At 46.6% G+C, this 14,225-nt stretch overlaps 1 protein-coding gene; it reads left to right on the plus strand.

Moving 5' to 3' along the window:
• Positions 1 to 11,047: 11,047 nt before the first annotated feature.
• On the plus strand, positions 11,048 to 14,026 carry GSTUM_00006027001 (uncharacterized protein). XM_002838151.2 has 4 exons: positions 11,048 to 11,300; positions 11,364 to 13,169; positions 13,229 to 13,755; positions 13,800 to 14,026. The coding sequence occupies exons 2-4, from the start codon at positions 12,638 to 12,640 to the stop codon at positions 13,893 to 13,895; spliced, it is 1,155 nt and encodes a 384-aa protein (XP_002838197.1). The 5' UTR covers positions 11,048 to 11,300; positions 11,364 to 12,637; the 3' UTR covers positions 13,896 to 14,026.
• Positions 14,027 to 14,225: the final 199 nt, after the last annotated feature.

Here is a 14,225-nt window from a genome sequence, read left to right on the forward strand (position 1 = left end):
TGCTACCGGCGTGCATTTGAATTGGAGCCAACGCATGCCATATCGATTGCATAGCAAAACAGCAAAATGTGGCATATGGGTGGATACGCAACCAAATATACAAGAACTTCATTTTTTGAGACACTTGTCTACTTCTACATCTCTATCATCCCATGACGTTCACCAACCAGTCAAACATGATTCATCTAAACTAGTTTTAAATAAGAAAAGAACTATGTTCCCTGTAGAGGTAATACGTAAACTGTGTGTGCGCTCAGTGAGACAGCACCTTCAACGAGATGCTGCTTATCCTTGGCAGCTACCAAACCGCAACCCTACCTATTTCACCCGCCTCCTCAGCAAATAGCCTTTGTCTTTTCTGATTTACCAACACGAAATGTTTACAACATCAACAGCCAACTGCCTCCAGAGAGTTCATCTATCTGGAGGCCTAAACAACACATTGATCAACCGGTCCACAGATTCTTCTCTTGTACAAGGGGTCCCTGTGACTTCTACTCCCCCCCCTAGGGCATCCCTGAGATCTCGTTTCTCAAATTCACAATCTCCCCGCAAGTCTACCTCTGAACAGCTTATCAATTTTCCTGCCTCTCCTACATTTTACATCTAATCTTCAAGGTGTTTCTCAAGCTTCTTTACCTTACGCTCAGCTGCGGAAACTTGCTCAGAAAGTCGAACCTCTTCATCTTTAATCTTCAACTTGTTTTCCATCACTTAGGTAACATCCCTACTGCTTCTAATACTTGTACATTCTTTCGGTTATCTGTGCATTCAGCTAAAATTCGTTTTCTTATCTCAACTAGATTTTTCACATGGTTATATCTCTTCCGGGTTGCCTCCAGCACAACAGGAGCTTTCAATTCAAAAAAATCTGCAATTTCTTCACAATCGATCAATGCCTTCCCAGAGGGTAGTATTCATGTCCTGGTTGTTACCCTTTTCTGTTGCACTTCAACTAATAGTGGTTTTAGTTTTGCAAGTTAATGATGTTTCTCCTGGACCTCTCTCAGTGTCCTATTTGCACCGATGGATGAGTTACTAACAACTTTCTTAACGCTCCACTGTATTGGTCCACAGTGATGCAATGTTACTAAGGTAATCAGTTCTAGCTGCTCAATTTCACGTTGGATTCTTGGTACTTCTAACTTATTAATCTGTGGAGATAAAAATGTACTCAGTGGGTTGGGACTAGGAGACCTTGGTTTGATAGTTGCACCTTAAGAAGGCAGGGTTATGTTATCGTGTTATGGAGGGTTAGGCTTTGAGGCTTGGATTTTAGAGAGAATAATACTCCTGTTCACTGGTACCCCTCAGGTATTTTGGAATCTACTTCGTATGTTACTTTCTGTGAAGGATGCTGGATGTGCTACAGGAAGAATCTCATAGAAACATCCCTTTAAAACTCAATACTCATGTCTTTCAAAGTGGCGAGTAAGTTCTCTTCAGTACTGATGCGTATATGGACTGAAGATAGAAAAATCTAGTAGTTATAGTCCATAAGCTGTATGCAGAGGAAGACAATATGGAATAAAGTTTCATGAAATACAAAATTCTGAGAATTCTATATTCACGTGACTGTTGTTTCCATTAAAAATCAATAGTCAAAACTCTCCTGCAGCCTTATGTGTAAATGATGTATCAGGCCCAAAACCTTGTCTAAGATACTGTTAAGTGATCTTTTCATCAGTCCATCCATTATGTGACAGTCTGAACAATATCCTTTCTGGAACACCTTTTATCTTTTTAAACCATTCTGCAATAAACCCTTCTGCCTTTAAAATGATTATTGGATTTAAGGTTGTTCCAACAGCACAAACATCTTCAATAACAGTAACAAATTCATGAGTACCACCTAATTATTTTGTAAGTATAAATATTTTGAAATTATATTTAATAATATTGAAAATAGCTTTATACTTTAACCGACCATTCTCTCTAGGATTTCGTATTACTTCTAAAACTCTTTCCGATTGACTAAGTCTAAGTAGAAAGTCAATATCATCAATATTGTATATATTCTGGGATTGGAGTTTGTATTCGTGTATGATTGATTCTAACTAAATATATGTACATATATTAATACTTAATAAATTAAAAAAACAATCAAATACATCCCAAATATAGAAGAGAAAAAAGATTTACCTCATTAAAGAAGTAATCCATTAATTCTACATCATTGCCACATAAATTGAGGATGAAATCTAGTTGTTTGCTAAAAGGAGTCTTAACTTCTGGATGTCGTGTACGAAATGCCTTCTCCCATCTTTTTCCTAATTTCTCATCCGAATTTCTTTTTCTTAGGATGACTGCGGCCATTTATCGTAATTGCCATATTGTAGGTGGAAACCCAAGGCGACAGCTAAAATAGCACCGCTCTATCACAACCCTTTCTTCCCGGGTAATAGCTTTAATCTTGTTTGGCACTCTTCTTCTCAGTTTCTTTTGCCTTGCTGACGGTGCAAAACTGTACTACGTGCTGTACCAACAATGGCTGCAGCTACGGTAAGACTGGGAGCTGTCCCATTTGTAGCCATCTCAATGGCCATTTGTTCATGTACCCATGGAGGAATCATATTATCATTTGAAGACATAATTGAAGGGTTTGATTTGAGGTAAAGAGGTTTGACAATTCAGATTGGCTTTATGTGGTATGTGTTTCTCTTAACTTGAGTTTGGCGATATAACTTTATTCAGCACAGACACTAAAATGCCGAGACAACCCGCGTCTCGCTGAGGGTGTCGTCTCGCTGAGAGCTCACACGGTTTATTTATCCTCCCAACTTCGTTGTGATGCCTCCTCTAGACTATCTCGAGTACTTAAGCTTGTACTCGTACAGTACTCTAGTATCTGGAAATAGTTTACATGTATCGGAAAACACGGCTCTGGTCACACAATCACCCAACCCCTGCCTCGTTTTCAAATATCATACTTTATCCCAGATACAAATAAGTATGAGTACAGTGCACATTACCCCAAGCAGTCACAACCACCGCTCTATCAGGCTCACAGCCCGCTCAATCGATAAATCCACCGGCACTTTGAGAAACGAAACCAAAAACCAAAAACCTTAATCTACCCTGCCCCATCCGGTTCCATCCCCATCCATGTCCCCGGCGCCAGTAGCCCATGCCCACCGAAAGAAGAACAAGAGTAAGAAGAAGGAGAGGAAAGGTAATTCCCGCGGAAAACCCATAGCAAAACTGTGCAGTGCGAAACTGTGTCCAGCGCTGCTACGAATGGCGGTAGCCTAGTTGAGAGCGATATCGTGTGAGGTATCCTTGCCAGGATTAGTCAGGCTGTGTGGACTAAGCGGGGAGGGGGGGGGGAGTTGAGCTACTGGCATCTATGCGGTCGGGTTGGCGTTTTTGTGCTAACACTTAACTTACTGACGGAACGGACTGGCGAGTTCGTCGCTTTGTGATGGGCGAGCGAGAGGATTTGGCGTTAATGATTGATGATGGGTGGCGGTCACGCGAGCTGGTTTGCCCTCTGTGGCTATTGTATAACATTGCTACGTATCTTGGGAAATCATACAATACGGTGGCTATTGATAATGGAGCATATTTTCCAGTAATCGAGGGCTGTGGAGGGAGGGAGGGAGGATGCCGGTACTTCACTTCCTATCTGCCTACTTGCAATGAAACCTCATATGATCGATCTCTCGCAGCTATGGTAGCCTGGCTTACTGTGGCTACATTGATCGTAATGCCAATTGAAAGTTCCCCAGCTTTTCGACCTCCTTCACCTTCCCCCATCACATATTATGTACTCCGCATTCATCGATTTCTTGCACCCCTATCAGAAACAAGCAATTGCAGTGGAAAAATGAGGTAAAAAAGAAAGGCAATGAATCAGCGCCGCTTCCTCTCGTATCCCACTCATCCAACCGCTACTCCAACCCGATGCGCAAGTAAAATCCTAGATCTGGATCGCTCACGTCAGTATCATCAACCTTTCCCATACCGACACAAATACCGCCCAATCCTTCATTGCCGGACTGGCTAGACCATCATCGTGTCAGTGTAACAGCAACCCTTCATCCGCAAAATAACATTGGCTTTTTGCTCAACCACCCCCCCCCTCCCTGACACAACACTTCCAATCCTGATTGAAAGTGTGTGTGTGCGTGTGCTCCCTATTGGTGACACAATTTTTCATGTCAGGTTACACACGTTATGGTTACAGTACCGTACTTCCAATTCCTCAAGCAGCACCGTACGGTATCACCTTACCGCACACTTCGTACCTGTATTTTCCTTCAACGGCGGAGGGGGAGGAGGCTTCGGCAGTTGGGGAGGAGTCAACTTCACCCCCGCTCCTCCCTCTCCTGCAAAGAGTGGTGAGAGAGGGGAGGTCAGGGGGAAGGAGTTTCCTTCTTTTTTTTTTCCCGCTTTTTATTTTGTTTTATTTTTTCAAAAGTAAACAGCGCTTGAGGCGACGGGTGGACCGTGGTGGGCCACGCAGCTGGATAAGGATTAGCGCGAGGCTTCACGATTCGAAGATTGTTTGGAAGCAAAACGTTTCAAGGAACTTTTGCCCATTAACTTAGCGCGCACTGAAGTGCACAACTGGTATGATAGCTTGCCACGAAACGAGTCAACAAGCGAATAACCTCATGATATTATGACAGATGCCGGATGTCTGCCGTAAAGCATCACTTACGTTTTGGTTAGCTTACGCTCGAATACCGGGTTCCGGCGTTGGAGAGGTTGGTCAAGTACCCGTACAGTGCCAGTGCTATACTGCACCCAAGTGTAGCGGAGTAGACAGATAGTTGTCTCAAAGTAGCTCGGAAGCCGCGGGGAAACGTCGTGGAAACCGGTTACGAAATTTATGCCGCGCCCGGAAATACCAACCACCAACCTGCCAACCAAAACCATCCTTCTTCAACGATTCCCGTATCAACTATTCGTACGGCAGCAGACAGCCGCATCTATTTAAATATCAAAGGTACGAGTACGGCATTTGCCGTTTCCCACCGCTCGTCTTCCCTCGTACACGGCATAACTTGCAATGCAACAGCCAACCATATTATCGGGGAGCCCTCCTCAAAAAATCTAAGCTTTCAAATTTCCCTTTATCACTCACCCACGCATAGCGGTGGGAGCCCTTGCAGGAGTAGGCAGGAAGAGGAGCATGAGACTTTCCAAGTATCGTACCAGCCTTCCAGAGCAGCGGCAAGAGGAGCGATACACCTTTTTCATCCAGTGTAGCGTCGACTTAACGTACTACGTCATTGCTGTATACCGGTATGATGGAAGGGGCGAACACTGTTAGGGGCCAGCATGCTTTATGTTGCATACCGAACTATCAGGAAAACCTTCCCTTTCGGACCCATCAAAACGCTGGACTCATCACCCTCCCTCCCTCCCACACGGGCTCCATCGTGGCTCTCACGGGCTGCAATGACCGCCAATGGAGAGTTTTTTCTTTTACCTTCTGAAGCGTTAACTGGTGAAAAAGAAAAATATCTTTTCTCTCTCCCCCTGAGGTGATTTAGGCGAAGGGAGTGGATCGCGGCAGTTGTGTTCGGGTGTTCTTGTCTGATTGGGAAAAGCTTATGATCGGGTACCGGTAAGCTTTGGCTTGATTGAGGAAATAGATTGGTTTTGGTTAGTACTGGTAGAGTAATTGAGGGTTGGGGGAAGGAAGTGCTGTTCTGAATTCTCGGAGAGAACAGGAGGGGAGGAGCGGGTGATGTCTCTCATGAGTCAAGAGTGGGGGTGTTTGGGTTTAGGGTTTTGTGGGGGAGAGGAAGGGCAATTGGGACGTCCTCTGGGGCTAGACGTTGGGTGGCGAAAGTGGGAGTATTGGAAACACCACTGATGTCTACCGGTGCACACCACAATAGTATCGTGATTCCGTTGTATGTGCCCCGTGAGTTACCAAGTTGCTATAGTACCGCCGTATACCCGAATCTTCAAGTTTCGTATAGACTATTTGCCCTGAATTTGCTTGCACACGGTACCGGTATACGTGAGCAGCTTTTGAGAGATTCCTATTAATCGGTGGTCTACGTTAGACCACAATTCGAATCTAGGCTCTATCGTCTAGGTTCAACAACTGGCTCCTCGTATTATTGAGGCAGATAATCTGGGGGTCGCTGCTTCTCGTTAGGTTTGCCCATTCGCGACGTTTTCGATGCTGGTTTGTTTGGCCTTTTGACCCACTAATCGCACATGCGCAAATCCATCGTGTGTACGAGCACAATATGAAGAAAAATGACACGACACTTATTTGAAGAGTCGATACGCTTTGTCGCTAAATCTATCCGAACTTCTACTTTTCTTACCTGTTGTACTTGATGGAAAACGTGTTTGCTTCTGTTGTTGCTTCTTGAGCTTCTTCAGTTAACCCCATCGCTTCTTAACCTATCACCTGTTCATTGGACCTGCGGTCGTTGGTCAACTGGATCTGGAAGAATAACGCACGGATGATCGAGACAGTTGGCAACGGACAGCATCGATGCTTGACCGTAGCCGCTGGCGTTCGAAATCTGTCCGAGCTCAAGGTTTATATAATCAGGAAACGCCCACTCTGTGGGGAAGCAAGGCTGGAGGCTGTTCACGAGGCTTACCTGTTGGCAAATAGACTGACCTCTTTCCCACCGGTCCTTGGTGCAGGCTGGGTGGTGTTTTGCTTGTGGATCCCCTTTGCGGTCAGGGAACAGTCGTGTTGGAAGTAATGTAATTGTTGCACTTGCTGGGCACCCTCTCGGCGCAAAGGAGGGGCTCACGGGGGTAGTTGTTTGGGTTTGAGGAGCACACGTTCGCGAAGCGAATACCCTCCCAGTGCTCAGGGAAACTGAGTCCCGATTTATGCTTTCGAGATTGTTTAGGCGCCTGCCTGCTCTCGGGGCCATACTGATCTATCTGGGATCGTCAAAATGTGGTTTGATATCGGGTAGATGAGGAAAACCAATTGCGTATCATCAATAGTCACTCGGTTCCTCGGGGATTAGTTTGTCGAAATCCGTGTTCGGACATTCTTCCTTCGTACTGGATTTGGGAGTGTTCTCCTATCTCAGAAGAGGAGTACGGTTTCGCTTACTAGTTGCTCTTGCTGTGTTCGGACACCGTGGTGTCAGGAAGATAGCTCCTGTGGTATCCGTCGATCCCTTTGGTTATCGGTTGGGTCGCCTTTTGGCGTTCCGCTCATCTCGTCTGGTGGCCATAAGTCCTTTGGATTAGCCCAAGGAAAGGTGAAGTCTTGGGTTAGTCTGGCTCAGGAAATGATCGATTTGAAGTCTTTTCTTGGTAATTCCATTCCGGGAAATTTTGTATTGCACGAGGGGCACTTCTGTGTTGACAGCATTGATCGCCGAGTCATGGATCCCATTTTTGGTGAGATTAATAAATTTACGGTTCAGGAGGTTGGTGTTAGGTCGCATATCCTCGCAGCGAGGGGAGGCATGGTCGGACTCGAGTACATGACGAAGACTAGTGTACTGGAGGGCTTTCATGTAAGCACATGATTTTCCCTCCAATTATTTACAAACTATTAATCCACTTAATGTATGCCATAAAACTGTCATTCGGAAGATGTATCTCTAGCCACACATTAGCTTGCCAGATAGTATTGTTTGTTTGGGGAGATGGTTGAAGATTGATGGGTTTTGTTGAGGTTTCCTCCTCTCTTGTAGGCTATCCTACCCGCATGAGAGCGAGAAATGGCGGTCGCTGAGAGGACTGGGCATTTGTGACTGCTACCTTTGATATCATAGCTTTGTACACACGCGTAACCATCATTGTTCATATGTCATGAACAGGGGGCATTTCCACAACTCCCGGCGGAGAGTTGGGTCTTCATCGTCTATTCTCCCTCTAAAACTCGCTTCGTACCTTTAGTATCACTATGGCTTTTCTTGCCTAAAGCATCACCTCCCCTGCACCGATGAGATGCCTGCTCGGTGGGTAAGCTTCTAGTCTGAGCTAACAATCTATTCGAGTATGTCAATGAACTTTAACTTGGTGAGCTATCGAAGTCGGATTTCCTCTTTCAGCGATTCAGCCTTCGGTTATTAACCCGGCTTCGCAGGGTTTTATTGAGCATACGGTTTTTCTTGATCCCCGCAAACCCGAATACGGTATGTGATAACATCCCATTTAATCCATGGTATCTCACTCGATTCTTTTGAGGAGGGGGCACCGGCTTTTGAGGAGTAATTAATTAGTTAATTTTTCTCTGACAGTAGGTCCGGGGGGGTGCCACGGGCGAAGATGATAGATTTGCGCGAGCACGGGAGTAAGCGTTTATTCACTCTGTTTGCTAGAAAAGGCGGCAGCACACAGTTTGCAGATCCCAGTTAACCGTTTGGCGGATCAGGAGGCTCCCCGCATTTGACAAGCAGACCTTTCCGGTAACAGTCATAGTGGGTTGTTTGGTCATGAGCGAATTTATACCTCCCTTAGCTTCTGGTCTTGCGAACGAAGCTGAGCACCGGACTGTATGACATCGTGGTAGTAGGTTTTGGATAAGGGTTTTTCACCACAGACATACTATTACAAATGACAAGAATGGTGTCCCTTCTTTCTAAGATTTTCTTAGAATCCATTAAAGAGGAAGAGGATTAAACCAGCCAAGATGAGCAACATCAGATACTCATCGTTCTCAGACCGTCCCCTTTCAAGAAGCTCTGTGCCCCGGAGTCACTCAAGCCCTACCTTGGACCACTATGGTAGGCGTGGAAACTTGACGCCAGAACGGGATCTGTCTTCGGATGATCAGGGGGCAGGCTGGGTGTTTCATGACAACTACGAAGATGATCATCATACTACCTTCGGCAGAGATCACCAATTAGTATCATCGCATAGGAAACACCCCAGAGAAGCACGGGGCTCATGTTCTTCTCGCCAGTTCTCTTCATACTCTGATCCACATGCCAACTGGTCAGGTGATGAGCTTGATGATGAAGACAGCGGATACTATCGGGGTGAGCGGCGCCGTGGGGTCTACGAATGGGAACATGCGGTAGAATATCGAATCCCAAGGTCTGAGATTCGGTACGTCGGGAGCGAGAGTGTTCAGAGAAGATATCCTCATATCATGGGATATCGCATACAGCATGCCATTGACAACGGTTTAAGAGGGCGGTACTGTGCGGGGTATGGATTTGGCTATGGATACGGAATTGGATACGAGCGATATGTGGTCAGTGTAGGGGATAGGGAGGGTCTTGAGGTAGAGCTTGCTGGGTGGAGGTATCTTAATGGTTACACTATAAGACGGAGGAGGTAGCTGAGATGATTTAATTGTATTGGAGATTCTGTGGGAGCCAATACCGATGTTGCAGTTGATACACTCCTCTTGCCCGGGCGGATCCTATCAATATTGTGTTTCAAAGTTGTCAAACTATGTTAGGGCCGTCTAAGAGTGCAAGAATCTGTAAATTTCGGGGATGAATAGTGGGAGAGAGCGAGTTATCGAGTGACAATCCATGATATACAGATAAAAAATTGTAATCACTAAACACAATATCATACATCCATCCCTGGGCTGCTCTTCTTACCCAGTGTCCGCATCTCAAAAACAAAAACTTTAATGGTTTTGGGTACGGGAGTAAGGTGGGCATAGCACTATAGCACCAAAATATTTCACGTGCCTACACGCTCTTCTTAGCTCTTCATGTATAAGTAGAAAAAATCAGCTATAAAACGAAGAGATAGTAATCTATGGGGGTGAATTTGACTCGAAGAGTTTGTATTTTTCACGCCCATGACTTCTAATGAAAAAGGCAAGAATTTCCTCCGGCTTCCCTTGTACCCGCAACCATGGGCTAGATGTTGAATATGTACGATCAACTGTTTGTGATCCCGACTACGGTAGCTACCATCATCGCAGCGAGTGGGAATATTTCATGATGGTGCGGGAGTTTCTAGTATGCGGCGAGCTGAGTGGCTTCAGTTCCGGGTGGAAAAGGCGAGTGATAGGAAATAGGGGAAAAAAACATGGCCAATTGTCTGTGCGTATCTGGGTGCCCATGTTAAATCGGTGCCCTATGTTCGGTATAGCTAGGATAAATATGTGGTATTAAGGCTGTCTGGCTCATATTGTCCCCGCTTTCCACGGCCTAAACCTGGACTCGGCTGTCTCGGCGCTGGTTCACAAAACTGGCAGCCCAATTGCGAGGATTGCTTTTAGGAAAAGTGATTTTCTAAGGGCGGAAATGGAGCAGGGTGGGGAGTGGATGGGGGAGAGAACCTAGTAATCGGTGTTTGTTTTTATTTGAAGCGAGGAACAGGCGGGGGTGGTTCGTTCTTGAAATGGTCCCTATTCCCGGGGAAGGGAAGAGGTAGTGCACTAAACGTTAAAGGCCATGTTGTAGACGGTGGTGCCGGAATTGACACTGGGTGAAGCTGCGAGTGATAATAAGTGAATATATGAGCCTGGGTTGGACTGCCGTGCCCTCAGTGTTCTACGGCGGGGCGAACACTCTGGGTGGTTGGAATACCCGTGCCAGGCCTTACAAATGAAAATAAGCCCTGTCCGATGGAGGCTGTATGGGGCCTTCTCGGATCACTGGTTAGGCAGTGTCGGTGGAATATATTCTAATTAATTACCGTGTTCGTGCTAAGATGAGGGCTGGCGTAAGCAGGATACATAAATCGATATCATATTTTGAGGCTCGATCGATGACCTCTGGTTTCTAAGGTAACATTATCATTGTTTTCCTTTCTCTCGACCACTCCACTGTACTGTACTTGTACAACCCGCCCACTGGGAATCGGGGCTCAGGTTGATTGATATCTTAGGGCGCCGTAAATGGCATTGTTGTACTGTACCGAGTGAATATCATTTGGGATTTCACGAGGATTGCCGTATGAGCATGATACCTCGAGCGAGTCCAATGGTCAAAACATAAAAACGATGTGTTGAGTCACAGGTGAGTGTACCGTGCTATACATACTTGTATGCATACAATGAGGCCTTGCGAGATTCAAACTCGAGATCTCGTACTTAGCCTCGTTGTCTCGCGTGCGCATATCTCATACTATACGCTGTCTGGGCCAACACGCCGCTCAGCCGTCCTCGTACCAACCTGCCTATGATAAAATCAAGCTTAAAAGTGCATTTAGAGTTTGGCACCGCTTCTACTCCTTTAAAGCCATCAAACTCTTCTCTCTTTAGGCTCTTTATTTTATTTTCTTCTTCTCGACAACTGTCTGAAAACCATTAACAATTGGGAAAGAAAAAAATAAAAACAAAATGCATAAGATCCCTTCCCCATAACTTTTCACCGACGAGGGCAAGGCACCCGGTTTGATCATTGAGGGCAACGGTCTCACTATTTCTCTCCCAGGTTGCTAGCTACTCAAGCCCTCACCCTCCGGTTACGAGAATGGATAGCTGATGTGTGGAAAAGTGCGATGGGGATCTGCCGCTCAATGCGCCCGCGCAAACACTTTCATTCCTGTCGATCATGACCGCATGTACTACTATGAGATGACGGTTGTGGACCAAGGGGATGGCAAGAGGATCGGTCTTGGCCTCTGCGCTGGGGACACTTCGCTGAATGGAATGCCGGGGTGGGAGGTGGACGCGTGGGGATATCACGCTGATGATGGGGCCAAATTCCCTGGACGTTCTCAGGGGCTGAAATATGGGCCGGTGTACGGTACTGGGGATGTCGTCGGTTGTGGCCCGGATTTCAAGAGGGGATTTGCCTTCTATACTTTGAATGCCGAGTATCTGGGTAGGAGCCACGGATCCACTGCTTGGGATTGGGTTAATATGTGCTCTAAGCCCGGCCATCTCGCTCAAGGAGGGGCTTCGCATTTGGCCGATGATAGGGATGGGCAGCGCTGGTGCAAAGGTTTCCGTTAACTTTGGTCAGAGGAGGTTTACGTGGGACGGGATAGATTATCTGGAGGGGCGCTGGGGAGATAATGCTACGGTTGAATACGGAAGAGAGGCGGGCTATGGAAACTGCGGTCTTCATTGATTGATTGGGTTCTGGCGGGTTTTTATGAGGGATGTGGGATTTGTGAGCTATGATTAGTATCTGTTTTGAAAACAAATACACAAAGTGGCCCAATGTCCTGCATAATTAATTACGAATTCCTACGATAATGTATGATAATATTATTATTATGCTGTTATTATGGTGAAGGGTAGTTTGGCAAGCTTAAAGCTCTTCTACTGTACACCCCTGAACCCTGAGCCCTTCTGATTTCGGGAAGGTTTGGAGGGGCACTCGTCTTGGCAAGGTTGGTCCCTGTAAACTCTCAATCACCCCGCAATGGATAGTCATCTCACAAACCTTTGACCCATCCATATTCTTTTTCAACGAACAACCACCCTGTCTCCCCTAGCAGTTCGATATCTTGCTCGTACGCTTTCCCGCTGAGTTTTTTCCCACCAACCCTTGTGCCGCCATTCTGTTGGAATACAAAGGACCATGGCATCACTTGTTCTCTCCGTCTCTCCATCAGACGTTACCCTCCCCCTTATCCTCTCGTCGTACAAGTCACTTCCAATTACTATTTCCACCGAGGAAACGCCCGCCGTTTCTCACCCGACCCTACCAAACAATGAGGCCGTTGCCGGAACTAACACCATTGTTTCACATCTCTCTACCCTGATCCCGTTGTTTGCAAACACAACCTACACCGACATCGAGTTTGCAGAAATCAATCAATGGCTGACTCAACGTCTGCTACCCCTGTTCTTGAGGAGACCATCCCTCAGTTGAACGGGAACCTGAAATTTCGTACCACCATTCTCGGCGAGAAGCTGTCAATTGCTGATGTGGCCGTTTACGCCCGGATCAGGGGTCAGGCAGCTTCGTGGAGTGACGAGCAGAAGACGGGCGAAAAGGGCTATAGGTATATTATTCGTTGGGTTGACTTTGTTCAGAACACTCCGGATTTGGGGCTGCAAATTCCCCCGGAGGAGAAGGTTGCTGTGGATCCTAGCAAGGTGCTGGTTTACCTGAAGCCCGAGGAGCTTGTCAAGGAAAAGAAGAAGGAGGGAGCTGCGGATGGTGAGGGCTCAAAGAAAAAGGGGAGGGGTAGGGTGGCTGTGGGGGAGGCTAAGGAGGAGGCTGAAAAGGTTAAGGAGGGTGTCAATGAGGCAGCCGGAAAGGCTGCTGCTGCGGTGGCTAGCGAAGGCAAGCAATGCAAGAGGGAAAAGAGAGAGAAACCGAAGAGGGAGGCTCATAAGAAAGAAGGTAACTGTGGCTCTTTGTTGATTCAAATATCGTAATCTGGCCAAACTTACATTTACCAGAGCCGGTTATTTCTCCTTCTCAAATTGACCTCCGCGTTGGGCACATCGTTTATTGCGTGCCTCATCCAAACGCCGACTCGCTATTCGTTTCTACAATCTCAATGGGCGATCCCGAGGGCTCTCCTCTTGTGACCCCCCATTCTGAGCTTTCCCTCCCGAACATAGTTATCGCAAAATTAACCCCCCTTCCAACTGTCCGCACAGTCTGTTCTGGTTTGAACGGTCTTGTCCCGATCGAGGAGATGCAAGACCGTAGGGTCGTTGTCGCAAACCTCAAGCCCGTGACGATGCATGGAATTAGGTCCGCAGCCATGGTGCTCGCAGCCTCACCCGCACCCGTTCCGGGCGAGGACGCGACTGCACACAGGAAAGAGGCCGTGGAGCTTGTAGCACCGCCTAAGGGTGCTATTGACGGTGAGAGGGTATTCTTTGAAGGGTATAAGACCGAGCCAGAAGCAGTATTGAACCCCAAGAAGAGGATTTGGGAGCAGATACAGCCCGGCTTTGCTACTACATCCGATTTGGATGTAGTCTTTGACAGGAAGCAGGATGGACCGGCGACGATGCGCAGGGTAAAGCCCCGGGAGAAGGCCCGATAGGCAGGTTGGTTACGGAGAGTGGTGGTGTCAGCAAGGTTAAATCTCTAGTTGGCGCTGTTGTTAGGTAGATACTGCTTGTCGTGGGATTTGTTTTCCCCTTATATGTTGAAACTAGCTTGCTTAATTTTATGCTTTAGTGGGTGTACCTTGTTGTAACATGGGATCATACTGCAGGCTTTATCTGATGGTTACAAAAAAAGTATTCATTTTTTTCCATTCTAGCTCTGTCTGGGAGTTATGGGGGTTGGGTATCGTATGTAGTCAGTGGTATATAGAGGTGCTTGACTAGGAAAGCCAGCACTGTAATGAACGTACAGTGACATAAAATGAGTCATAGACTGTGCGGGATAATATGCTATAGTCCATCTCCACGAAACAGCAGCGTAATACATCGCAGA

This window comes from Tuber melanosporum (genome assembly GCF_000151645.1).
Source record: "Tuber melanosporum whole genome shotgun sequence assembly, scaffold_23, strain Mel28".
Lineage (NCBI taxonomy): Eukaryota > Fungi > Ascomycota > Pezizomycetes > Pezizales > Tuberaceae > Tuber > Tuber melanosporum.